Genomic DNA, 25,428 nt, shown 5'->3' with positions numbered 1-25,428 from the left:
ACCCTCCGCAGCGCTGTGGAGGAAGGTCTGCCAAAGCGAGACTAAAGGGACACCAAACGGAACCTTATCACTCCTTCAACTGAGAAATTGTTGGCTGAGTACGTGGCAGATGAAACAGGTTTTAAAGTGCCCATATTATGAAAAAATCACTTTTTCTGGGATTTGGGGTGTTATGTTGTGTCTCTGGTGCTTCCACACACATACAAACTTTGAAAAAAATCCATCCATGCTGTTTAGAGTGAGATACGGTTTCTGAATGTGTCCTGCCTTCAGTCTCTGGGTGAGCTGTTCAAAATCGGCACGGCTTGTGACGTCACAAGCCGAAACGAGCAGGCTAACCGCAACCATTAGCTTGTTAGCATGCTAACGCTAATGCTAACGCTAGCATGCTACCTCGTTCTCAATAGCAAAGCACTGCTACAACACACACAAGTTCACCATAATCTACAAAAGAACTACTTACATGTGCGCCCTCATTTAGAAGTCTCCCAGCTAATCCTGCCTTGTAACTGACCGAAGTTGTAGAAACAGCCTTTCTTTTACTGTCTATGGAGCTAGCTAGCTGACATGATCTACATCTGAGCTACTGGGCATGTGCAAGTGTAATCAAAGATATTACAGAAGAAGAAGAAGAAAAGAGGTCTCACTCTGTAGCTAAAACAGAGACCAGGTGAAAAGAGGATCTGCAGCAGTGAGAGAGAGCACTGCAGTACAACACAAATATGGTGTTTTTTGAAAATTAAACCATGTAAACCTATTCTGGTACAACCTTAAAATACAATTATAAACCTGAAAATGAGCATAATATGGCTGCTTTAAAACGTTTAATCAAGAATGAAATGAAAAACAGGGCCCAAGTGTAGTTGTAGCTCTCGGATTCTTTTAGGCTCAGATTGATTTAAGGCAGAGGGGAGGATAAATAATTGATAGCAGCAGAGTGCAATTACAGGATCAAGTTTCCTCCATCTCTTGTTCGTTTGTTTCAACAATTCTATTTAGAGTCTTATTTTTCAATTCAGTTTTTCTATTGTGTTAAAGATTGAAACATTTTATTTACTCTTTTGTTGCTTTTAGGTCCTGAAATGATTCTTAGGAGCTCCCTAATCTTCTGTATGTCTCATAAGAGTTTGTTTTTTTTATTCATATTTGTTCAAAGTATTTTAGAATCATGTATACACGTCTTGTTTGGAATGAAGCAAATCATTAAAGTAAATCAAGTCCATCTAGCTAAATGTAAACTTTAAACAATATTAGAGTCTACAGCCCACATATAAAATGTCGGATGATTACCAAAGTCAGGATTCACCCTCTGCAGACCATGACTGTCTTTACAAGATTTCATGCCAATCCATCCATACATTGTCAAGATATTTTAATCTGTAACAAAGTAGAGGACCGAACAACTGACAGACAAAAATGCGATCTGAGAAAAGATCAGAGAGGAGTTATCTCTGGCCTTCAAAGTCTAGAGTTTATGAAATCCTCAGCTTCACATTTAAACCTGTCTCACTGTAGCTCTCTCTCCCAGCGGTAACACAGTGCTAGCCCAATGCCAATAGTCCTGGCTTAACAGTACTTGCCTCTGGCTCATTGGAGGATCAGCTGGGGCAGCATGGGTGTGTTACCTGAAGTGACAAAGGTGGGTCCCACTCATATGTCTGTAGCTCGCCTTAGCTCCTCGCTCCCCCCAGGCCCTCCTCAACGAGCATACACACATGTACTCAGTGGGATCCATGCTAGGTCACTTGATGTGAAGTACTTTTCTATGTAACTGAGCTGTGCAATGCAAATGTGAAATACCCTAATAACATAAAATAACATGACCTATGATGTTATTTATGTTATTTTTACACGCGAAGAACCCCGGTAAACCTTGCAGTTTTGAAACTGAGCGAAGCAGGCGTCTTAGACAAACTGAAAAACAAATGGTGGTATGACAAGGGAGAGTGTGGACCCAAGGACTCTGGAAGTAAGGTCAGTCTCACGCTGCTGCGGCCCCTCAGAACGCTAGCCTGAAATTCTCATCCTGAATACGCTCCAGATTACTGCAACTACTGTTTTAGCACTAGTCAATATTCTCAATTAGCCTGAAACATAACTTGAATGTGCTCCACAGTACATTTAGTTACATTTAGTGATTACCTACAACATGTTTTTCCTTTTTGATGCTGGACCACATTTACCTAAATATGCATCAGATTAACTTAAATTCTTGTTCAGTTTCTGTAGCAATCTGTGGCAATCCCATCTTCATTACAGTTAGCATTAGAAATACAATGCAAATTTTGATTATCATCAGCCAATTTTCACTTTCATGTTTTTGTTTTGATCTCATACACGAGCCCATTTATGGTAACCTGAAACTCCAGATGAGATTACTAAAATTTAATTAGGACTATGCTATGTATTTATTTCCATAACTTGGAGTTACGCATGGTAACGCTTCATTTTACAGGTGCATATTTATATATAGTTTTGTGGAATTTGGTGGTACATGTATGGAGAACATAGTTTGCAATAATAAATCAATACTGAACTAATACTTACATGGGTTTAAGTGGAGCAGTTCTTTCCTCTGGAAATCAACAACTGCATAAGCTCAACACAACTGACCCAATTTCAACTAAATTAACTGCAGAACTCCATTGGCCTTTTAATTAGAACCAAACCATGTAGTACTTTTTAGGACATTTCTGACAAAATTAGTAGAAAATTATGGACCTGTGAGATAAAGCGTTGCCATATTTTTTTTATTAGCATTTGCTATTAAAGTGCTCCAGCTAATATATACCCTTTATCTCCCAGTTACATATGTGTTACTGTTTTGTTTCAGAGTAAAAAACGTTCTTATGAAGATGTTTATAACATAGAGCATAGGAGCTGCTCCACTGTAAATGTTTAGACTCCTGGAGCTTTTAAATTTCATTAAAACTGTAGTGAAATGTCATCAACGCTCAGATTAAAGCCTGCACTTTTTTACTTAAATGAATGTTGATTCAAGCTGCTTTGATATCATGTTACTATGTTACAGTTGTAGAAATGTAGAATGTTCTAGTTGTATTGACTGTTACAGATGTGTAGTATGTAGTAGCTGTTGTGGTGATAGTAGTATTAATTGTAGTTGTAGAAGTAGAACGTAAATGTATGATAATTCATAATTAAGTGATAACAAATGTATTTTCTGTAGCATAGCATATTTACAACTGTATAACACAAAATATCACTAAATATTTTTTTTTCAAGACAATCTCCATTTCTGTGTCTAACCCACTGTACCCATTGTCTGTCTGCTTTTTTCCACCTCTTTTCACATACTTCTCACCCCCTTATTCCTCTCCTGCTTACTTACTCCCGTTATTCTCCTCTTTTTCACACACCTACCTAAACTTCATCCTCCATCATCCTCCTATACTCTGCTTCTTTCCTCCCCTTTTGTTTATCATTTTTCACAATTTTTTGCCTTATGTTTTCACTTTTCCATCGACCCCTTCTCTTTTAAAACTCCACCCCTCTGCTGCCTCCTTCACTTCGACTCTTCCTTCCCCTCATCCCGCATTCTTCCCCAAACCTCATCCCACTCCCTCTCTTCAGGACAAGTCGTCCCAGGCTTTGAGCCTGTCCAATGTGGCAGGGGTCTTCTACATCCTTGTGGGTGGCCTGGGCCTGGCCATGCTGGTGGCCCTGGTCGAGTTCTGCTACAAGTCACGGGCCGAAGCCAAGCGCATGAAGGTGGACCTTAGCCCCCCCCACTGCCCCAGCCCCTCCCCCAGCACCCAGAATCTAGCCACTTATAGGGAGGGGTACAACGTGTACGGCTCCGAGGGGGTCAAGATATAGGGGTAGGATTTAGAGGCTCCCGTATAGGTGGGGTTATGGTGGTGTTGATCATGGTGGTGGTGCTGTAGATTATTGTATTGTCGATGTGGAGGCTGACACAGCAGCCCAACGCAACCATGTTGTTCTTCATTTGGTGATGAGGATGTGGTCAAGCATTGTGGAACCAATGTAGCTTTTTATGTTTCGTGAAAGCTTATTTTGGCTGTTTTGTTTCTTTATTGGCCTAATATTTTCTTAGATTTTTGGTTTTGTTACTTGGTTTGTTTCTTTTCATTGTTTAGCATTTCACCCCCGGCTAGATTGGGGTTACATTTGTGTGACTACAGATTTGGTTCCATCGTCTTTGGCTGCAGATGATGATGATGATGATGGTGATGCTCCTGGCTCATGACTTGACTAGGCACCTGCATTGTAGTTTTAGCTAATCGTTAACAAAATAATGATGAGCAGGGATGCACAACTCCATTTACAGGTGCTAGCGTTGTATATAAATACTGTATAGGGCTGCAACTACCAATTCTTTTCTTTATCGATTAATCTGCCATTTATTTTTCTCAATTAATTATTGCTTTTTTGTCCAACCAACAGTCAAAAGTCCAAAGATATTCATTGTACTATCGCATAGGTTGAAAGATAAAGCTTCAGTTGTGAGACTTTTTTGCTTAAAAGAATGATTACCAACATGAGTTTCTCACTTTACTGTCTATGGGCTAATCAATTAATTGAATAATAATTGTAGTGCTAATACTGTACATATAAACTTCTAATAGTGATTAGCATACGTTATAAAGGTTTCAAGTTTATTAATACTAACATTCAAAACCCATGTGTTATTTTTCCCTAATATTTGATTTTTCATCTTGGCTAATCTATTTCAAGGTTGTAGCAATAGTCTACATTTGTACTTACCCTGAGAGCAAAGGTTTGTTACTGTGATGTTCCTCATTAAAATCGGTGACTGCTTCTAGCTACAAATTAATTAGCTAATGTGTGGACACCAATTATCACTTATGTGGGTCTGACTGAAACTTTTCAGCCATAATCTGAGTGTTATCTCAGGAATAAAAAAAACCTAAAAACACTGTTAAGTTGTTTTTATGTCAGTGGATGTCCACCATAATTTTCCTAACTAGACTAATAGCACCACTACAATGTCAGAAAGACATATGAGCATACATGAAACACCTTGTTTGTTAAGAGCACTTTAAAGCCAGTTCACGCTGAGCCAATTCAAAGTAACTGAGTGCGAGACTGCGCTTTTGACAGCTTGAGCAAAGTTTCAGACATTCCCTTAAAATACCGATTTAATCTTGTCCATTCTTGAGCATGTATATTCAAGGCAGTTATTAAGGTAACAAATGAAATAGCTGGATTATTTATTTATTTTTACCCAGCAGCATATTTTAGATGATTTTCATTTTTGACCATATATATTAGTCAACCTGCAGCCATCAGTTGATTGAGTCGCATTGTGTTCCTTAAATTCTGAATCCTTGTTTCTTAATCAATCCTTTATGGGGGAAATATTTACTAATCTTGACTTCTAGGAGCTAATCAAAATAGTAGCAGTGATATAATTTTGATCACCTGATATGTACTCATAGATCTGCATTTACTAAGTGATTTAGTTCAAATGTTAATCAGGCAGACCAGGACTAGAAATATTTAGTGTATACATGTGAATCTAATTTACTAACAGTTCTTCAATGCACAATAGTTAATTAGTTAGAGTTAATTTATTTGTGCTGAATTGACCTTTAGGCACGGTTTCCTAACCTGCATCTTTAACGAGTTGTCCATAAACTGGAGTTGTGCACCCCTGTCGTATACGGTCCAAACAGGCACTCTGAAATATTCCAGCCCTGACAACTTCCAAACAGCCCAGTTACTTAGTGTTAATGCAGAGGAATAATTGGTGAAGCAAACACTTCATAAAGATTGGCTACTTGGTGATGTTGTTGTAAAAACATGACTCATATTTATTGATGTAATAGAGCAATTAACTGAACTGAAAGGAAACACAACCTCAATTTGATGATCTGCTTAACAAACCTTTCAGAGGCATTATAAGGTCATATTTGATGATCGCCTCAAGCAGGATCAATACCCAAGATGCAAAAATACAGCTAAATGTGATACACTAAATGCTGGCTATTATCTGTCCAAAGGAAACCATGCCAACTTCAAATGAAGTTTTATCACATTCTGAGCATCCACACATAGTATACAGTACACATAGTATCTACACACTTCAGATAGGTTTCTTGAACATTTTCTTAGATGTTCCTTTAGACTTAGAGTAGTCTTTTAATTGAGCTGTACATCAGCATGACAGCACTCATTAAAAGAGGAGTAAGGCAAACCTTTGTCTCTGTTCCTGGCAGCGTATCACCAAACACAGTTGGCTGTTTGTAACTGCAGAGTAAACTGTGATAGATAGATGTGATATAGATGAAAAGTAGTACATCTAATTTCCTATTTTCAGATATTGTCCTCTAAGTAATGTATCCAAAAGTAACTTTCACAAGACTAGATACTGTATAAATGCCATTAGTTTATAAGCAGAACATCAAATTGCTATGTTACAGAAACCAAAGATGAAACTAAACCATGTTTTCTTTAGCATTCTTTTCAGAGATAATTCTCTCTAGATTGCCAGTTAAAGCAAAGACATTTAAGTGTCACAATCACAGCACAGGCAACACCCATTTCACTCATTACAAGTTCTCAGAAAATGCATGTTCAATCGTAAAATAAAGTTATTTGGCTGTCAGAGATATGACTGTGAAACATCACAGAGTAGCCTGGCTGTGTGAAGTGTCGCTCTACTCTGAGCAGTATAGTCAGTCACTCCCTCTCTATAAATCTGAAACCTTGAAAGAAAAATCACTCCTTCATGTTTTCCTTTTGTGTTTCCAGTCCTCACCTTCCAAATCTTTTCAAATCCTCACCTGAATTTTTCTGATTTGTGAAACCCAGAACCCAGAAATGCATGGTCACCTATGAAATGCAGATGTCTAAAACCTAAATCCTCTTGTCTACTATGTACGTTTGTTAATTGTTGCCTGCTTTTACATTTACTTTTGCCTTTAGTAAAACTGTTACTGTAGCATTTGCACTGTGTTTTAGCGAAATTTGAATGTTTAGATCGAGGTGCAATCACACGTGAACTCAGACATTTCTACCTGTAGTTCAGTTTGTTTAAAAAGGGGGAAAAATGTCATTCAAACTGATGAACAACAAATAACTGCACCGAGAATATTTGAAAATGCTTTTCCAAGCAGCTTTTGGTGAAATCGGTTCAGAAAAACAAAACTTAAAGTAATAGTTCACGCAAAAACAATATTTATTGTATATAGTACTCAACTCCCTAGACACTCTATAGTCCCAGAATAAGTTTTCTATAGAATAGCGTTAAGGAGAGGGTCACGCCCGAAAAATGAAAGCATATCAGTGTAAACAGACTTCAGGCCGAATGAAAGATAGCAAAAAAGGTTATAACATCTGGAAATTCGTGTGCAGCATTATCCAAGTATGTTGTATCCATTTGTGGGCTCATGAAAATCCAAACACAACTATTTTCGAAAGCATTTTTGGATGATCCTGCATGCGCAACAACAATAAGTTGGCGGGAAGTGTTTTGTTGAGCCCACAAATGGATAGAAGATGTTACATATTGCTACACAAAAAGGTTTTCGGACGTTTGATAACCTTTTCTGCCGCCTTTCTTTTAGCCTCTGTCGAAGTGTGATGCACTGATATGCTTTCATTTTTTGGGTGCTCAGCTCTCCTTAACGCTATTCAATAGAACACTTTTTCTGGGACCACAGAGAGCCGAGGGAGGTGAGTACTATATACAATTGATATTGTTTTTAGGTTAACTATTACTTTAAAGTTCTTCAATAACTCTCCAGTAAATTAGTTACTTACTTCTTAAAGGGATAGTCGAATCTAACTACTCCATAGTCAGTATAGTAGATGGCAGTCGGCACGCCCCCAGTTTAGAGAAGCACGACAGGAGTCCCGACCCAGCAATGTTCTGCTGTGGACGGGGGCTGCAGCACAACCTATTTTAGCCACCTAAAAAAGGACCACCTTAAAAAACAATATCAATGTAAGTGTATGCTATATTAAGAATATTTTCACTGCTTGACCTTGCTCTCTTCAAAGCCATCAGACTCCTAGAACAGTTATTTTACCTCGCAGAACACAGGAGTTGTTAGTCTACCGCTGCCTCGAAAGGTTAGTTTGTGCTATTGTCTGACTTTGGTGTTTTAAAAGGGTTAGGAACTAACAAAACTGACAAACTTACTAACAGACTAACCAATCTAGGCACTGGTAGACCAGAATCTCCCGTGTTCTGTGAGGTAAAAATTTTCATAGGAGTCTAGTGCCTTTAAAGAGAGCATAGATGGATATGGATGGATAACGGCTTCAGTTCCCCATCGTAAAAGGCTGTTTGACGGCAAGGTAAAGTGGTGAAAATAATCTAATATACACTTAAACAGATATTGATTTTTTTAGGCGGTCCTTTTTTTAGGTGGCTAAATTATATTACATTATAAGCAAACTGTTTCAGCACCAGTTTGCTTATAATGTAAGCCTTATAACAACATAAATAGACTGGAATGCAAATAGAAAAACGTTTGACTATGTGTATGCTTGCACCCTCAGACCTTTCTAACTGTTAGCATACTCGTGTGTTCAGTGGGTGTACAGGCACATGCATGTGTAAGCGTTCTTTGTGCATGTGTTTTTATCAGAATTTCTGTGTCTTTACGCAAGTTTGTTGCACAGTTTTTTACGCAAATTGCATGATTTTTTTTTACAACTAAATCTCCACTCTGCTATCTCCACCCTCTTTTCCGTCCTCCCCTCGACCTCTCCTCATATAGCTGTCTTTTTCTGAAGCCATGCGGAACAAGGCCCGTCTATCCATCACAGGAAGTGTGGGGGAGAATGGCCGCGTCCTGACGCCAGACTGCCCCAAAGCCGTGCATGCTGGCCACGTCTCCCTCCGACACCCCGGGCTTGCAGTGGTCTCCTCCGGACTGCCCTGAAAACCAAAAACACCTGCCGTGCCTTAACGACACACAAGCAAACAGACTTTGACAAGGACACATACAAATACACACATCCCACATGCAATCACACACTATCATTTTAACTCATAACACACACACACACACAACATGCACATAATTACAGATACTCAAATACAAATACTCACATTTTTACACACTTGAATACACAAACACACACTGCGCATCATCATCACACTTTCCTGCTGCCATTGACTTATTTTACAAGAGATAAGTGAAATTCAACTGTGGAGTGAACAGTGGAGTAAACATACAAAGGACAACTATGACTATCACACTTGCCTGCAGCATTCATTTAATTGTTTTTTTGGAGGATACCATCCTGATATCAACAAACCGGCAGGAAAGCCAGCACAGACTTACATGAAATGAACTATGAGCTGTGAACATGACCGCAAACTGATCATGATGATGATAGTGATAAAGATGATGATCGCAGCTGAAGTAAAAAAACAACAACAAAACAACAGAAAAGACAACCAAACTCTGTTCCTGCTCTGTCTTCGTTGGACAGTGTTGGCCAATGAGCCGCACGCCTTGACAACGCCTTACTAAGACTATAAACATTGTTTTCATCATCATCATCATCATGGTCATCGTCATCTCAACTTGCCTGAAAAGTGTGCCAGGTATTATCACCCTTAGAAGACCAGAAAACTGTAAGCTTGAACGTTCGGACTGTGCAAACCCGCTACTTTGCCATGGAATGTTCAAACTGAATGAAAATGCTTTCTTATTACGCATTTGGAAAGATTTCTCGCCCCAAAACCAACGAGATAACCAGCCAATATAGAACAGAAGTAACCTCGAAACACAGTGACAGTGTGGCTGATCTCGGCCACAGAATTCACAGGGGTTTGTAAAGAAAAAAAGAAATAGTAGTAATTAACAAAGTACTTCATCAACAGCATCATCATGACAGTAGAAATGCTAAATAGCAAATTGAAGATTACTTTTTGCCGGCGGGCAAAGGCAAGGTTTAAACTGTATATTCAGTGATGGAAAGAAAAAATAAAACACATGGTCAGATCTCAAATGGCTACCTAACATAAGTGATTCTCAACCTGAATGCTGGGACCTTAAATAAGAATGACTGCTGCAGGAAATAGGAATAAATATAGTGTTTAAACATTTGGGATCAAACCTTTAAATTGTGGAAACTAACTCTGCCTCCATGTCCTCTTGAATAATTAATCCATATAGCAGGGCAATAAAAAAAGCAAATCAAAGTTCATAATTCTTTGCATGTTTTCCCACAGTGGGCTGACTATAAACCATTTGTTTCAAGGGCCTTAATAAGGTTGAGAACCACTGGTCTATGCTGTTTGCGCTTCATTTGACTTGAACTACAGGTATACTTTTCAATTTCTCTAAAAGTAATGACTTTTAACGGGCAGTTTGGTTGTCATTTGAGATCTTCAGTCTTTTCCAGTGGCCGTAGAAAGATACCATATCAGAAAGCTTGCTTTTTAAAACTGTTGTAAATAACTGCGTAGCAAAACAGAACTCACCTGTCTTTTTTTAATCATCTTAGATAACAATTCATTGCAATAATGAATATAAAAGAAAATGCCACTACTTGTAATTAAGATCAATTTTTTTATAAATCTACATATTATATAATACAAATAAATATATATCTATAGGTCTATAGAGAGCTATAGAAAACATTGATCACAGATTGTCAGAGGCCATGGCATACATTCTGTTATATGGCTGTTTTTTTGATAACTTGAGAATATTAATATGCCACATTCTTTGTGTGTCCTGCTCAACACTGAATGTCCATCTGGCACTCACACGGACACACACGTAGAAATGCACGCACACACACATTGTTGCATTCACAGGGTCAGCTCAGAGTGATCACTCCAGCACCGTGAGAGGTTCAGACCATTTCATTTTTGCCTGTCTGTCTGTTTCACTAGTGTTTTTACCCCAAAACAGTCTGTTGTTGGGCTGCAAAGGCCCCTCGAAACAGCATGTAGATGCCAGTATTCAACACTGGAGCCGATATAATGAGAAGACATTTAGGCAGGCCTCCAGAAAGGATGGGCCACAGCAATTACCGTACTGTAGGGAAACAATGCTGTCTGACATTTGGAAAGTGTAGCATTTGCGTGCATTTCATATCGCCTCAGTGCTTTTTGTTATTTGTCTTCTCACCAGATGTTAGTCAGCTACAAATGGAAATCCAACACAAGTTCAAACTGAGCAGGGTTTGCACTTTTTAGGGACATGTTTGGATCAAACATGCTTGGCAAGAGCAATCAATCAAATGTTTAAAATCTGTTACATACCGTATGGCAGCCTGTTTTGGCGCATCCACTTACTGCCAGCCTTGGGGAGAGGAAATATACATCACATTAATATCTAAGGAAAAATTAGGAAAATAAAAAAAATATATTTTTAGCGATTCACACCGGTGCAATTTTACTTATTTTGTTGTACTGTATTACAACTTAGCATGGCGGTGATGCTTAGAGATTGTCCTACCTCCCATCTCTCAAATATTCCTTGCTCCTTCTCTTGTTTTGTCTTTCCATTCCCCTCTTTCTGCTTTCCTCGCCCCTCCTGTCCCACTGTCAGACAGAACTCTCTGTACAAAGTGCATCTTAGCAATGACAAATTACTCTATTTTCTGCCCTGACAAATCACAAAATAATGGAATAGAGATGAATTGAAAACTAGAAACACAAACTTACAATCTGAGTTTCTTCTGGCTCTTTGTTCTGAATATTGCGTACCTTTTAACCTCCAACATTTCACACAAAAAACTGCCACTTCTTTGTTAAACTCACACATATCTCATCACGCATCAGTCCTGCATCAGTTGTATCAAAGTCAAACTCAACAGACAAAAGCATAAATAGTCAATAATATCTTAAAACCTCAAGTATCTCAAACAACAACCTTCTTCATGGCTGAAAAGAATAAGCTTCCAATCACCTCCTCTCAGCCCAGGGGATTAGTGCAGCAGTAGTGCAGCAATCCAACAGGAGAGAAATAATGAAAATAGTGGGTTTCTGCAGTGGATTCATTTGTGAAGAGACAGTTGACAGAGATCTAGCTATCACCACACCAGACACACGAGGCAGTTAAACTGTACATGATACTTATGTGTTTATTTCTTTGCCAGCTCCAGCACATAAGGTTTCATGCATAGACAGCAAAAAGCAGACTGCTGGGCTGTCAACACTCTTTAACATTGTTTATTTCTTCCTTTGTTTCTTGTCTTTCCATTTGGCTTCGTTTTCTAGTAAAACATCAATGCTGAACCTGCTCTCTCTGCGTGGTTATTTATCCACCGATCCTGTCCCTGTACTGTAGCTACTGCAACCAGCATGTAGGCCTCATTTACAACTGAATAATAGAAGTGATGCAATTCACTGTGATTTTCTTTATATTTCTTTTTTTTAAGATATTGATATGTTTTCATCTGGACCAAAGTTGTGAACCGAAAATGTTTAAGCCTAGCTGAACATTTCCATTGTAGTTGTGCCAATCAGGGTCTCAGCTGTGGTGGAGGATTTACCTTTGAATCACAGCCAGAACTCCAATCAATTACTCTTACTGTTCTCAAGAACAGCTGAAATGTTAAGCCTCACCAGAGATTTTATGTGTATCTGTTCTGTGTGTATGTGAAGCTTCACAATGCAAAGTCTCTGCTGTTGTAGACCAGCAGCTGTTACGGGGTTAAATTCCCTGCTGCGATTTTGTCATTTAGGCTCCTTTTACAATCCATGGGGACCTAACACTTCTGATGCAGAGCCATCACTGACAAGCATTTCCCATTATTCCTGATCTCTTTCACACAAGGAGCCACACACATACACGCATACATACCATGCTGGGTTATTACTGACAAGTATTTCCCATTTACCCCGAAGATGAAGCAAAATAACAATTTTGAGGTGGTTCCGACCAGCATTTTAACCTTGCACCTTTATGTGCAAATGCACACCCACACCTTCAATCTGCCTCTTTTATTGTTACTACAACAGCAGCAACAGCAGCCTTTCACCTTTTCATTTTTATTGGCTCATTTCATCTCCTCTTTCTTAATGTCAGTCTTTCCCTCTCTCAGCTCTGCATTATCCCCCATCCAGTTCAGCCACTCCTCATTTGTCCTCTGTTCTCACTCTATTCCTCAGCTCGTTCTCTTTATCCTCCCTCCCCCTGTCAAACCCAGATTTCTCACAGCTCCTCTCCCATCATGACCATCTCCCCTGTTCTGACTTTTTCTTTGAGGCATCTCTCATGTTTGAATAGCAAATTAAATTCCACCAATACGTGGCACACCCAAGCAGCTCATCCCCATGCTGCTTTGTCGTTGCTATTAGTTGACTGTTGAGATGTGTGTTTACTATACTGTGCACACTTCCTACTTACTTACTTACTATACAGACTTGTAGTCTGCAGACAAGATTTAAGATGACAATAAATGAACACATAAAGCTGTGATTCTACATGGTTGGATTAATATAAATATAATTTTCTGACTGAATGAACAACAAATCTGAATTTTATTCATTTTAATGTCATCTAAAAAGTGTGACAAACTTTTTTTTCAGTTTAGATTGAACAGTAAATAACATGGAACTGATCACAAGTTCAATAAAAACCAAAGGATTTCTTTCAGGAAGATTATTGTATATATTTAATTTATATTAAATGTACAGTGAAGTGCAAGTAAACCTTCTCTTCATCGGCAAATCTCAGATAGAATTGTAGAGAGGCTGATAGAGAATGAAATACTGTAGCAATGCCATTATAAATTCACATTAGGGATGCACCGAATCCATAGTCTGGCTATCAACAGACCAAGCTCAATCTTTTAAGATTGAACATTAGTCTGGGGAGTCTGCTCTGTATTTTCTCTGCACAAGAGGTGTGATCAACGGGCATAGTTCAAATGACTCTGTACGCAATTGGATAGTCCTTCAACCAATCAGACCAACGATCCGGGTGACGTTGCCGGGACAGCGGCATCAACGGGTTGCTGCGCTTCGGTGGCCGGCTTGTTGAATGAACAAAAAGCTGCTTGGTCGCTTCTCTATTGTTAAACCCGACAATAGCACACCAGATTGATAAGCCAGTTTGCGATTGGTTCCTGCAAATGTGTAACGGAAGCAGGATAGATACGTATAGGTTTCCAGCCTGAGCTGCAGGGCGAAATCAAATCGCCGGCAGATCGGGCTGGGTTTACCCAGTCTACCGAATCCAGGATTTGGCTTCGGATTCGGCCGGATATTGGGCTTTTTGACGGGGTTCGGTTTCTGCCGAAACGTTTTCCACCGAACAGAACCCTACATTTGCACTACACGCGCTACACTGGTCGACGTAATGACGCAGCCGTTGATTATTTTTTTAATTTTATTTTTCTTTTACCTTTATTTAACCAGGAAGAGACTCATTGAGATTAAAAATCTCTTTTTCAAGAGTGTCCTGGCCAAGACAGGCAGCAGTACAACCACACATACAGTACATACAAACACAAGATACACAAAAACACTAAAAACATAAAACAACTGAAACAGCAAATCCTTCAAAGTCAACCACAATCCCAAACACATCAGGCAAAACATCTACAGCCAGATGTGGCAGCCTCCATGTCAATCAACATCCTCTTCAAAGTAATCTTAAAAGATTACAGGAAGGTGTTTACGTGGGTGGACCGTTCAATCCAGTAGGCTGTGAGAAAGTGAAAATGGACCTTGTGAGCAGAAAAAATTTTGTTTGGCAGTAGCCTACTTTCAGTCAACAGAAGGCAATTCAAGTCGAGCTACATGTAATGCCGATTTGTCTCAGGGTGACAAGGACCCTAAACAATACACAACATTGCCGCTGTTAAAACATTTGCGTATGAAACATTTGCGTATGAAACATCCGAAAGAATACGAGTTGTGCATGAAGGAATCTACAGACAGCAGCCAAAATGCAGCAACTTCAGGTACGGCAAATGGTAAAACTTGTGTTAACCATTTGTTTACTTCATTCATGTGTTTACTGTGTTAATGGACTGAGGATGGGAGTAGGATTCGGTTTTCGGTTTCGGCAGCATCTTAACCAGTGGATTCGGTATTCGGCAGAACCCCAAAAATCTGGATTCGGTGCATCCCTAATTCACATCAAGTTTTTGAAGCTGGATGCAAAAAGCAGCATAGAGTGCTTTTTAAAACTACCGACAGTCACTTAAATCCAATAGCCACAACAATATCACATTCTCTCCTAAACGTGATGAGTCTGGTGAATATTTCAAAGACATAATAACATTTGGTTGGGTTGTGAATTAATCTGTAAGCCTTAAATATATCTCGCCCATCCACTCTGTGTCAGAAGCTGACATGGCCCAATTAAGAGTGGCTGACACTGAGCAGCTGTACAAAGTGGATGTCATACCTTCATTCTTTTATTCCAATCATCTTTTTAAAAACAATTTGTAAAATTAGGTAGCATGTGCAATTATCATGCCATTCTTTGAAACAGCTTGGGTCCCTATAAGTAGCCTAACTTCACACCAACCTTAAACTCTACAAAGTTCACCAGAGTTTAAATTCTGAATCTTGTCTAGACCAAAATCCTTATTAGATTAGGATACATATTTGGTAAACTAAATATCAGAAACACCATTCACAGTAGTTTAATATAACACATTTGAACTAGAATAGACTGTGTGCTGGGTACAGAGCACTGCGAGCTACCGGTCGTAGTGTTCGTCAGGTCAGCGGTAGTTGGTGGTTCAGTTACCCCAGAATAGTTGACTGTGCGCAGGGTACAGAGCACCATGAGCTGGCGGTCGTTGTGCTCTGTCAGATCAGCGGTAGTTGGTGGTCTAGTTACCCCAGAATAGGTGACTGTGCGCTGGGTACAGAGCACTGCGAGCTGGTGGTCATTGTGCTCTGTCAGGTCAGCGGTAGTTGGTGGTCTAGTTACACGAGAATGTGCGCTGGGTACAGAGCACCACGAGCTGCCATTCGTCGTGCTCCGTCAGGTCAGCAGTAGTTGGTGGCTTAGTTACCCAGAATAGGTGACTGTGCACTGGGTACAGCGCCGCAAGCTGCCAGTCGTGGTGCTCCATCAGGTCAGCGGTAGTTGGTGGTCTAGTCACCCCAGAATGGGTGACTGGGCGCAAGGTACAGAGCACCGACTGCTGGTCATTTCGTCAGAGGTTACGGTTAAGTTTCGGCAAGAAAAAGTGAGAGTTATGCAGCGACGAAAGATAAGTTTAAGAACCAAAAAGGACTAGTTAAGTTTAGGTAAAGATCGTGGTTTGTGTTAAAACACTCTCAAGTAACACACATTTCCCGGGAAGCGAACTCCACTCCCTGGCTTAAAGCAGCCATATTATGCTCATTTTCAGGTTCATAATTGTATTTTAAGGTTGTACCAGAATAGGTTTACATGGTTTAATTTTCAAAAAACACCATATTTTTGTTGTACTGCAGTGCTCTCTCTCACTGCTGCAGATCCTCTTTTCACCTGGTCTCTGTTTTAGCTACAGAGTGAGACGTCTTTTCTTCTTCTGTACTATCTTTGATTGCACTGCACATGCCCAGTAGCTCAGATGTAGCTCATGTCAGCTAGCTAGCTCCATAGACAGTAAAAGAAAGGCTGTTTCTACAACTTCGGTCAGTTACAAGGCAGGATTAGCTGGGAGACTTCTAAATGAGGGCGCACATGTAAGTAGTTCTTTTGTAGATTATGGTGAACTTGTGTGTGTTGTAGCAGTGCTTTGCTACTGAGAAAGAGGTAGCATGCTAGCGTTAGCATGCTAGCGTTAGTATGCTAGCGTTAGCATTAGCGTTAGCATGCTAACGCTACGAGCTAATGGTTGCGGTTAGCCTGCTCGTTTCAGCTTGTGACGTCACAAGCCGTGCCGATTTTGAACAGCTCACCCAGAGACTGAAGGCAGGACACATTCAGAAACCGTATCTCACTCTAAACAGCATGGATGGATTTTTTTCAAAGTTTGTATGTGTGTGGAAGCACCAGAGACACAACATAACACCCCAAATCCCAGAAAAAGTGATTTTTTCATAATATGGGCACTTTAAGTACAGTAATAACACATGTTAACGCCCACTCATCCTCCCCGACCACCTCCCTACGCGGCTATGGGGTGCCGAATGTAAAAGTTCGATTACAATTTTTTAGCTGATAAATTTTCAACATTTAGCTCACTTTCCTCACATTTAGCGCATTTTCCTCACATTTGAGACAGAAATGATATATATATATATATGTATATATATATATATATATATATATATATATATATATATGTTAAATTTATATCTAAATGTTAAATATATATCTAAATGTTAAATCTAAATGTTAAATTTATATCTAAATGTTATATCTAAATCTAAATGTTAAATTTATATCTAAATGTTAAATGTAAATGTTATATCTAAATCCACAGAAATGTCTTAATATTTGTGTGTACTATAATGCCGTTGTTTTGTTTGACTAATATCTCCTTGTATGTTTAACGTTAGTTTGACTCATCCTTCACAAGCAATCTAGCTCACACACTGCAGCCTTGCTGGGGCATCATGGCAGGTGTTGTGTCAAAGACTGTTTCCCTGTAGATGTGTTTCCTGCTACTTGCGATCTAATTGGAGACAAACAGCCAATCAGAATTGACCTTTTGATTCTGCGATTGGTTGGTTTTGTGGCACACTTGTAACGCTGTGAAAATCTGAGCGAGCATGTCTAGAGCATAGACTGTATAATACAGTCTATGGTCTAGAGTTGAGCGCGCAGAGAGAAGAGGTTGAGAGCGAGGGAGTCATGACCGGAGCGCAGCAGTGTCTACCTGCGAGCAGAGAAAGACATGCAAATACATTTACTGTGCACAGAATAGGTTTTTGTTTACTCAAACTAAATATTTTTTTGCGAGTGTTAATTTCTGTTCAAAATGTAATGTAATGTGCTAAAATATAGTTCTCTGTGCTCAAAACATACAATTACTCGCTCAGGAATGTGACACATATATAACGCCATACGGGGATGTCTCAATGTCTCCTAGACCTAGAGAACCGGCCATGCCTGCCTTTCACCTAAGTCCTTTGCTTTCACCACAGCGTCTTAGTGTGCGGTGAGAGCGGGGGAGTGGGTGGGGGCGGTGCAGCGCAATTTGAAGCCACTGCAGTGGGTGTGGTTTCCTTGGGGATTTGAATATTTTCTAAATATTTAGCTTTAGACTTGGCGACACATTTAGATATAACATTTAGATTTAATATTTAACATTTAGATATATTTTCAAGATTTAGATTTAGATATAATATTTAGATTTAACATTTAGATATAAATTTAATATTTAGATTTAGATATAACATTTACATTTAACATTTAGATATAAATTTAACATTTAGATTTAGATATAACATTTAGATTTAACATTTAACATTTAGATATATATTTAACATTTAGATTTAGATTTAACATTTAGATTTAGATATAACATTTACATTTAGATTTAACATTTAACATTTAGATATATGTATATATATATATATATATATATATATATATATATATATATCCACCACAATTACAGCCTGAGAGGCAGAGACCTTTTCTCTGTACAAAGAGTGAGATCCGTCTGTGTGCTTGGGCAGGCAGCTTTTTAGGTTTTATCATCGCCACCTGTAGAACAGTCTACTAGAGGACCTTAGGGCATCTAAGTCTGTAGACAGTGTTTTAGTATAGTATATTCTTTACAACTTGTTCTGATCTGCTAAGAATCTTTTTTCATTTTAGCTGTAGGCCTAAGGCTCTGAACTGTAATTTTTTAAAGCCTGATTTGATTTTTCCAATAGGACTGCATTACTGTAATAGGTAAAGTATAGGCCATAATAAATGTAGACTTAAAATATAAAAACAGGCACAGTATCAGAAAGGAAATATTGTAGATTCTCCACCTCTGGCCTTAGCTGCCATGTCTCAGACAGTCCACACAGCAGTTGTTCGAGTCACTGCACGCCTCCAGTGCTTAGGGACCCTTTTTTATAACAAATACAATGGATTTTCACACTAGTTTTAAATCCAGACATAGCTAAAGAAGGGCCTTTTATATATAGCTTTCATCTTACAGGAAGACAACAGAATAACCCTAAGCCGGAAAAATAGTCTTTGTGATTCAATGGCCGCTTTTAGTCCCTGCCTGTGTGTGTGTGTGTGTGTGTGTGTGTGTGTGTGTGTGTGTGTGTGTGTGTGTGCATATAAGAATCTGTAGGAGCGCAGGTGATTTTATAGTTTAAAAGAGGCCTCACTGATGGATTTAAAAACGTTTCACTGTCATCTCAAACTGGCCAGCTTGATTGGCTCTGTTCAGTTCAAGGTTTGTGGCTCGTCTTGCAGTAAAAAGCTTTCATGCCACTATGACACAGATAAACAATTTAAATATGAAATGCAAAAAAAGGCACGAGTGTCACTGGGTTACATCAGTTTTAATGAACTACTCAAAAGTTGACTCTTTAGAGATGAAGGTTTTGTGTAGCAGTTGTTATGCTCTCAAAGTGATTTTTAACGCTTCTCTCTTCTTATTAGCCTGCATTGATCCAAAGAACCCCTGATGGGCTTCCTGAGGAGCATCAATACAGAGAAGACAAATGTTTTTTTTTTTTTCTAATTATCTTCTCATTCTCTTTTACCATTATTCTTCAAAGGCAATGCTAAGGACATTAAGCCTCGAGACAGACCACAGAGGCTCCTCGTCAAAAGCATTACTTTGGGGCTTGGATGTGTAACAGATTTTATTCAACTTTGATCATTACAAAGTTTGTCTGGAGGTCACATTTCTTTTTTCAACTAACTTTATTTAAAAAAAATGTACCAACAGGGAAATACGGACTGAGTAAGAAATCATAAAAAAATCAGTTAAATAGCATACAAATATCATAGATAGAATTATAATATAAGGAAATAATAATATAGGGCTGCTGGGCAAATTGATACATTAATGGTAACTCAGGACAAAAAAGAGGTGATTGTTTACAACATAATCAAAAGGCATAGTATATTGTGTTTGATGTGTTGGATGACATAACCTTCAGTAGACAGTCGCAGTTTTTAGCAGCCAGTAACACTAAATAATATATAACGTACTACAGTATATTCATAGCACAACAGAACTGAAGCAAATAGCCATTAAAGGAATATTTCACTTTCATCTTCTAGCATGCACACCCCAACTTCCAGTAGCTGCTCATCACAGATGTTCAAGCTCTTTTCCAAGTCCACAAATCTTAATAGAGAAAACATCAAATCTTAGTACGCCTTATTTCATGGAACATTTTGACATGTCACAGTAGGAAACACACAGGTGTAAATATTCAAATTAATGATTGACTGAATTCCATTTAGCTCCTTCAGTTTCAGAATCCTGGTATGCTGGCTCACTGTCACACTGTCATGGCTTACTGGGACATGTAAATAGAACAGAGCCATTGTTAATGGTATTAGTAACACCTGCACTTTTCATGCTATGACAAATTAAAATACCTGCTGTGAAAAATAGCAAATATCAGTTTAAAATAGGAGGAATGTACAAAGTTATAAGCATTAGCATGTAAACGATATTTTAACACAAGCACTTGACAGTAAAACATAAATAGCATAAAAATCTCTCTGTACAAGTAACAATTGTGTGCTTTCTTTTTTAATGTTGGAAGCTAACTTATACAGAGAAGCACCCATGCAGTAGATAAGTTGGCACTGGTTTGGTGCATAAATGCAGAGTAAAACATCCCAATTCCATTCTTCTTCCATTCTTCCTACCATTATAAAACATGTCTAGTATGCATGTGTTCTATTGATATCCCAGCATCTTATGTTTTAAACTGCACATTTTGTGCATTGTGCATTTGGATGAGGTACTGAACATTTTATGTATCAAATATGTTCAGGGCCAACCAGCTGCATATGCCAAACAAATCCTAGATTTTATCATGACGGCACCTTTTCTGTCCTGTCACCCATTTTATGAAGACATCATAAGGCACTGCTTTATCATGGTGGTCATAAATATGCCCGACCTCCATCTCAGTCTTCTCCTTGACCAAATTCCAGTCAGTAATGATCATTTACAAGTGCCAAACATCTTCCTTAAGGATACATGTGTGGAACTTGAAAGGGGAGCAGCGGCTGATGCAAATCCACACATTCTGGGTTGTTTTAAAGCTCCCCTGATGCTGGTGAAAAATGTATGTATGCATATTTTCCTCTATCTCTTATCAGTCCTTTTCCCAGTGGCCCTGATGCAGCTGCATTCTCTCTTTCTCCACTTGGAGGCGTTCTCTCTCAATCTGCAGTCTGCCCGCCTCAAATTTGAAGAACTGCAGCCTCTCTTTCTCCAGCTGCAGTCTCTCCTTCTCTAGTTTTAGCCTTTCTGTCTCCAGAGCCACCATTGGCACCCAGCCTTTACTTTCTTTCTCTCTCTCCCTCTGTCCATCATGAGTGGAGGATAAAGAAGACGTGGAGGACGAAGGAGGGCCTTGTTGTGGCGGCAGGTCAAATGAGGAGTCCACGCGCTCTGATTGGCTGAGGAGCAGAAGCCTCAGCCTCTCCCTCTCCACCTGTAACCTCTCTCTCTCTAGCTGCAGCCGTTCCCTCTCTACCTCCATCTGACGAAGTCGCTCCTTCTCCACCACCAGCCGCTCTTTCTCCACTGCCAGACGTTCAGTTTCCACAGCCAGGCGCTGTTTTTCCAGTTCCAGTCGCTGTTTCTCAACAGCAACACGAAACCCTGCCCCCACGTTTTCATGATTATTTAGTCCACCCAGAGCTTGGGCTGGCATCCCCATCAGGCCACCAGCGAGTGGCACGTCTCGGTTGGTGGTGGACGTCGGAGCCTTGGAGGAGCTGAGCATGCCCAAGTCATTGTGGGAGTAAACATCACCAACATGCCCCTCACCACGTGACACAATTTCACTGAGGAGGGAGGGAATATCATCTTCATCTATTTCTCTGTGTCCCATATCACCATCACCATCCAGCTAGTGGGAGAGAGTGAGATCATGAAAGGGGCGCTCCACTACACATACATTTAGGTTTAATTGTCTTGAAAGGTACCACTACTCTCATCCTGTGAAAGCAGTATAATGTGGCTCTCAACTGAGCTTTCCAAAGTCTCAGAAAATAACCCTGATGATAGATGATGAAAGATGCAATCAAGACCCATACTAGAGACAAAAAATCAGGATATCTATGCATCTGCAGCTTCAGGTTAATAAAATTGTTAGTTAATAGGCTGGAAGACTTTTTGAAAGGATTATTGTGTATGATTGTAATACCATAGTGTGAACAGAGGATTATTTTATCTTAGAACAGATCGTAATGCAGTCACAAAAAAGTGACATTTAAATGTTTTAGATTAGATTAAATCCTAATAAATTAATAAATAAAATAAATGTCCTTTCATTTAATTTGATCTTTACCTTGTGAACTTACATGAGCCTAATCAAAAGGCCAGATTAACGAGAGCCACTTGAGCTACAAAATGTGCTGGCATCATCGCTGTGATATGTATAACTTACCTACCTCTGCTAATTAAGCTAATTAACACATTATCTTGTAAATTATGGCTACTTGTCTTAACATGAACAGTGTTAATGTGAGCTCTGTATCAAAAAGCATGAAGGTTTTTGAGATATCATTTTGTCCTTATTTACATGCTAAATCAATTTAAAAAATTGTTTTTTAAATCAGAATATACAGTATAATATCTAGTAATCTTACAAACACAGGCACTACTGTGGCACCACGATGTTGATGATGAGTTTCTGTTTCTTACTCTGTATTCACTGACATCATCCTCCATCTTCACACCCAGCGGTGCCATCATGGCCTGACCACTCGGCTCACCGAGAGCCACCAGCTCTGGCCAGTCGCAGTGACAATCCTTTGAGAGGCCTGAGAGGTCAAGCAGCTGGTCACACCCAGATCCCAGAGAAGCTGTCTCATGCTCAGGGGAGGACTGATCATACTCAGTCTTCAGGGCCACAGATGAGGATGAGGAGGAGGAGAGAGAGAGCTCAGCCCGAAGCTGTTTTCTCTTCATCAGTGCACGCCAGTCCAGGTAACGACGCTTCACCTGCACAGGAGATCAGCAAGAAACTTGTGTTTAAGAGGTCATGAATATAAAAAATATAAACGTACAGTATGATTTGAGCGTAGGAATAAGCACACCTCAGCAGCAGTTCGTAGCTCTCCCTCTCCCAGAGAATTAACACCTCGTGCCACTTCCTCCCATGCCTGTCTCTTCAGCTCATTAATGGCTGTGTTCTGTTCACACAAAAATAGAAGAGAAGTTAGAAATTAGATTGATATTCTAACATTTCTAACGTGGCTTTTGTGAAGACTTGGAATAAGTTGCTAATTGGACAGGACAGTGTAGTTAGCTAATTGTTGTGTGCTGCTGTTGATCTGTCCGAGAGAAGAGAAAAGAAGACAAGAGAAGACAAGAGAAGACAAGAGAAGACAAGACAAGACAAGACAAGACAAGACAAGACAAGACAAGACAAGACAAGACAAGACAAGACACCTGCTGTCTGGAGAACAACACGTCCGTCCTCTTGTGGATCTCCCTGATGAGAGTCTGTGTTTCTCTCACACTGTAGTTGCTCTTCCTCTTCCTCTTCAGATGTTTCATCTGTAGGAAATCCAGCTTGGCAGCAAGAAGGGACAGGAAGCCCAGAGACACAAAGAAGAGACAATTGGGGGGAATGGTCAAGGAGAACAAAGAGTCAAAGAGGAGGAAGGTCCTGTATGAAAAGAGGGAGGTTGAATGGACACGGGTACAAAGAGAGATAGATCACAGGTCAGGTGAGGGTTGTTGTAGAGGATAGTCCATGTCTAGCAGTGCAGCTTTCCTTCAAAAGCAAAGCGGTTTTCATCAGGGAGGAATCCCTCAGTGGCTCCAGCAGTCCCTGTGAAGAGAGTAGGAGACGGATCCCAGCTGTTACACTAGATGCTGGCTTTGTGTAATGGCATATGAGACTTGAAGTTGTGGAAAGAAGTGTGTGAAGTGCAGAGGTCACACCTGGTTGGCTGGTGGATTAAATTAGAAAAGCCTTTTTTTCCGTTGGAGGGTTCACTTCTGAGGTGATGTTAAGGCCCTGATTTGATGTAGCTAAGGCCACATAACATTAAGACAAGACTTGCAGGGGTTTCCACCTTCATTGCCTGGCTTGCCCTGCTGCCAGGTAAGTGTACACAGGTAGAGAAACATCACAGGTTGAAAAGGCTTCCTGTATGTAAAACAGAGAGTAGTTAATGTTTTTGTAATATTCAAAGTGTGTCAAGTTAGGTCAATTTGTCATATATCCCAAAATCACAAATTTGTCTCAGAGAGCTTTATAGTGTGTACAACATTGGCCATTCTCTGTCCTTAGACCTTCAATTTGGAAAAGTCAAAACTCAAACAAAAAGAAAAAAATTAAATGGAAAAAAGAGAAACCAAGGAAGGATAGGCTATGCAATGGGCCTCGTAGTATATGCAGTATAGACAGACAGAAAGAAGAGAAGTAGAATTACAATATGGAAAAAAACAGAATTACAATATGAAGTAAATACAAAGTAAAAGTACATAATATTACATAAGTAAGTAAGTTAGTATTTCACTTTCTTTTTGATGTAAATTGCAGACGTGTTAAGCATTTTTGTTAGTTGTCTTGGGTATTTTATGGATCTTTGTAAGGGAATCATCTTTAAATACATTTCATTGTGTTACATTTTCAGTAAAGGCTGTCCCATTAACTAAAATACCTGTCAATATGAAGAAATGCAGATTTTTGAGGTTGTAAGAAATCACATACAATGAAGCCTCCTGCTGATGTTTCAATTTCCTCTGCAGCACATAAACATATATATATATATATATATATATATATATATATATATATATATATATATATATATATATATATATATATAATTTATCCTATCAGGCTACTATAAGCACACAATATCGACAATATCTAATCGCCTATTGTAAGTAGGCTATATTTGACATGTACGTTTCTTCTGTTAGCCTACACCTGAACAATATACCTATACGCAATCTGTGCTTCTAGGTTATGTCCTTCTGTATCTCCCAAATATTTCTAGTCAGAAATAACGTTTTTTTTGAGGAATAGCAGACGCTAGATATTTTTCTAACCAGACGGGTACAACACAATTTTATCATCACAATCATTAATGCAACGTAGTGTATTGCCTATATTACCACCACCTCCAATAAATCATTATTATTAATGTATTGTGAAGACAATTTACCTTACGCGCACAGACGTACCGCAACCAAAACAACATCCTAGAGGTACAATTTTAATGCTACATTCATGTGCAGCTCGGAAAAAATAATTAAACGTCCAAGCTGTAACTCTACACCCAAAGGTGCAAGTCGAATAGAATAATTTGGAATAGAAAACGGGACCATTCAATCAAAGCATTTCTTTTTCTATTGTTGACTCTGCACAAC

At 39.2% G+C, this 25,428-nt stretch overlaps 2 protein-coding genes across 10 annotated transcripts in view; one reads left to right on the top strand and one right to left on the bottom strand.

Moving 5' to 3' along the window:
• The window catches only part of gria4a (glutamate receptor, ionotropic, AMPA 4a), a 107,680-nt gene extending 95,463 nt beyond the window's left edge, over positions 1-12,217 (top strand). The window contains exons 16-18 of one of the 5 annotated variants that reach the window (XM_031297234.2): positions 1,860-1,974; positions 3,592-3,839; positions 8,733-12,217. In XM_031297234.2, coding sequence (XP_031153094.1) covers positions 1,860-1,974; positions 3,592-3,837 — 361 coding nt within the window. In that variant the 3' untranslated portion in view covers positions 3,838-3,839; positions 8,733-12,217. Of the gene's footprint in view, positions 1-1,859; positions 2,495-3,591; positions 3,840-8,732 lie in introns of those variants that run through there. The other 4 variants (XM_031297232.2, XM_031297233.2, XM_031297231.2 and 1 more) reach the window with 4 other exon arrangements.
• Positions 12,218-20,402: 8,185 nt separating this feature from the next.
• Positions 20,403-25,321, bottom strand: msantd4 (Myb/SANT-like DNA-binding domain containing 4 with coiled-coils). Of its 5 annotated transcripts, none has more exons than XM_031297236.2 (6): positions 25,224-25,286; positions 23,989-24,196; positions 23,491-23,875; positions 23,136-23,231; positions 22,741-23,040; positions 20,403-21,943 (listed from the first exon to the last, which is right to left on the bottom strand). In XM_031297236.2, the coding sequence occupies exons 3-6, from the start codon at positions 23,596-23,598 to the stop codon at positions 21,182-21,184; spliced, it is 1,266 nt and encodes a 421-aa protein (XP_031153096.1). In that variant the 5' UTR covers positions 23,599-23,875; positions 23,989-24,196; positions 25,224-25,286; the 3' UTR covers positions 20,403-21,181. The 5 variants fall into 5 exon arrangements, with proteins under 5 accessions (XP_031153096.1, XP_035857437.1, XP_031153098.1 ...); XM_036001544.1 differs by having other exon boundaries at positions 23,491-23,710; XM_031297238.2 differs by lacking the exon at positions 25,224-25,286 and adding an exon at positions 24,714-24,795.
• Positions 25,322-25,428: the final 107 nt, after the last annotated feature.

Source organism: Sander lucioperca, chromosome 5 (genome assembly GCF_008315115.2).
Source record: "Sander lucioperca isolate FBNREF2018 chromosome 5, SLUC_FBN_1.2, whole genome shotgun sequence".
Taxonomy (NCBI): Eukaryota; Metazoa; Chordata; class Actinopteri; order Perciformes; family Percidae; genus Sander; species Sander lucioperca.
This window is presented reverse-complemented; position numbering and strand designations above follow the sequence as displayed.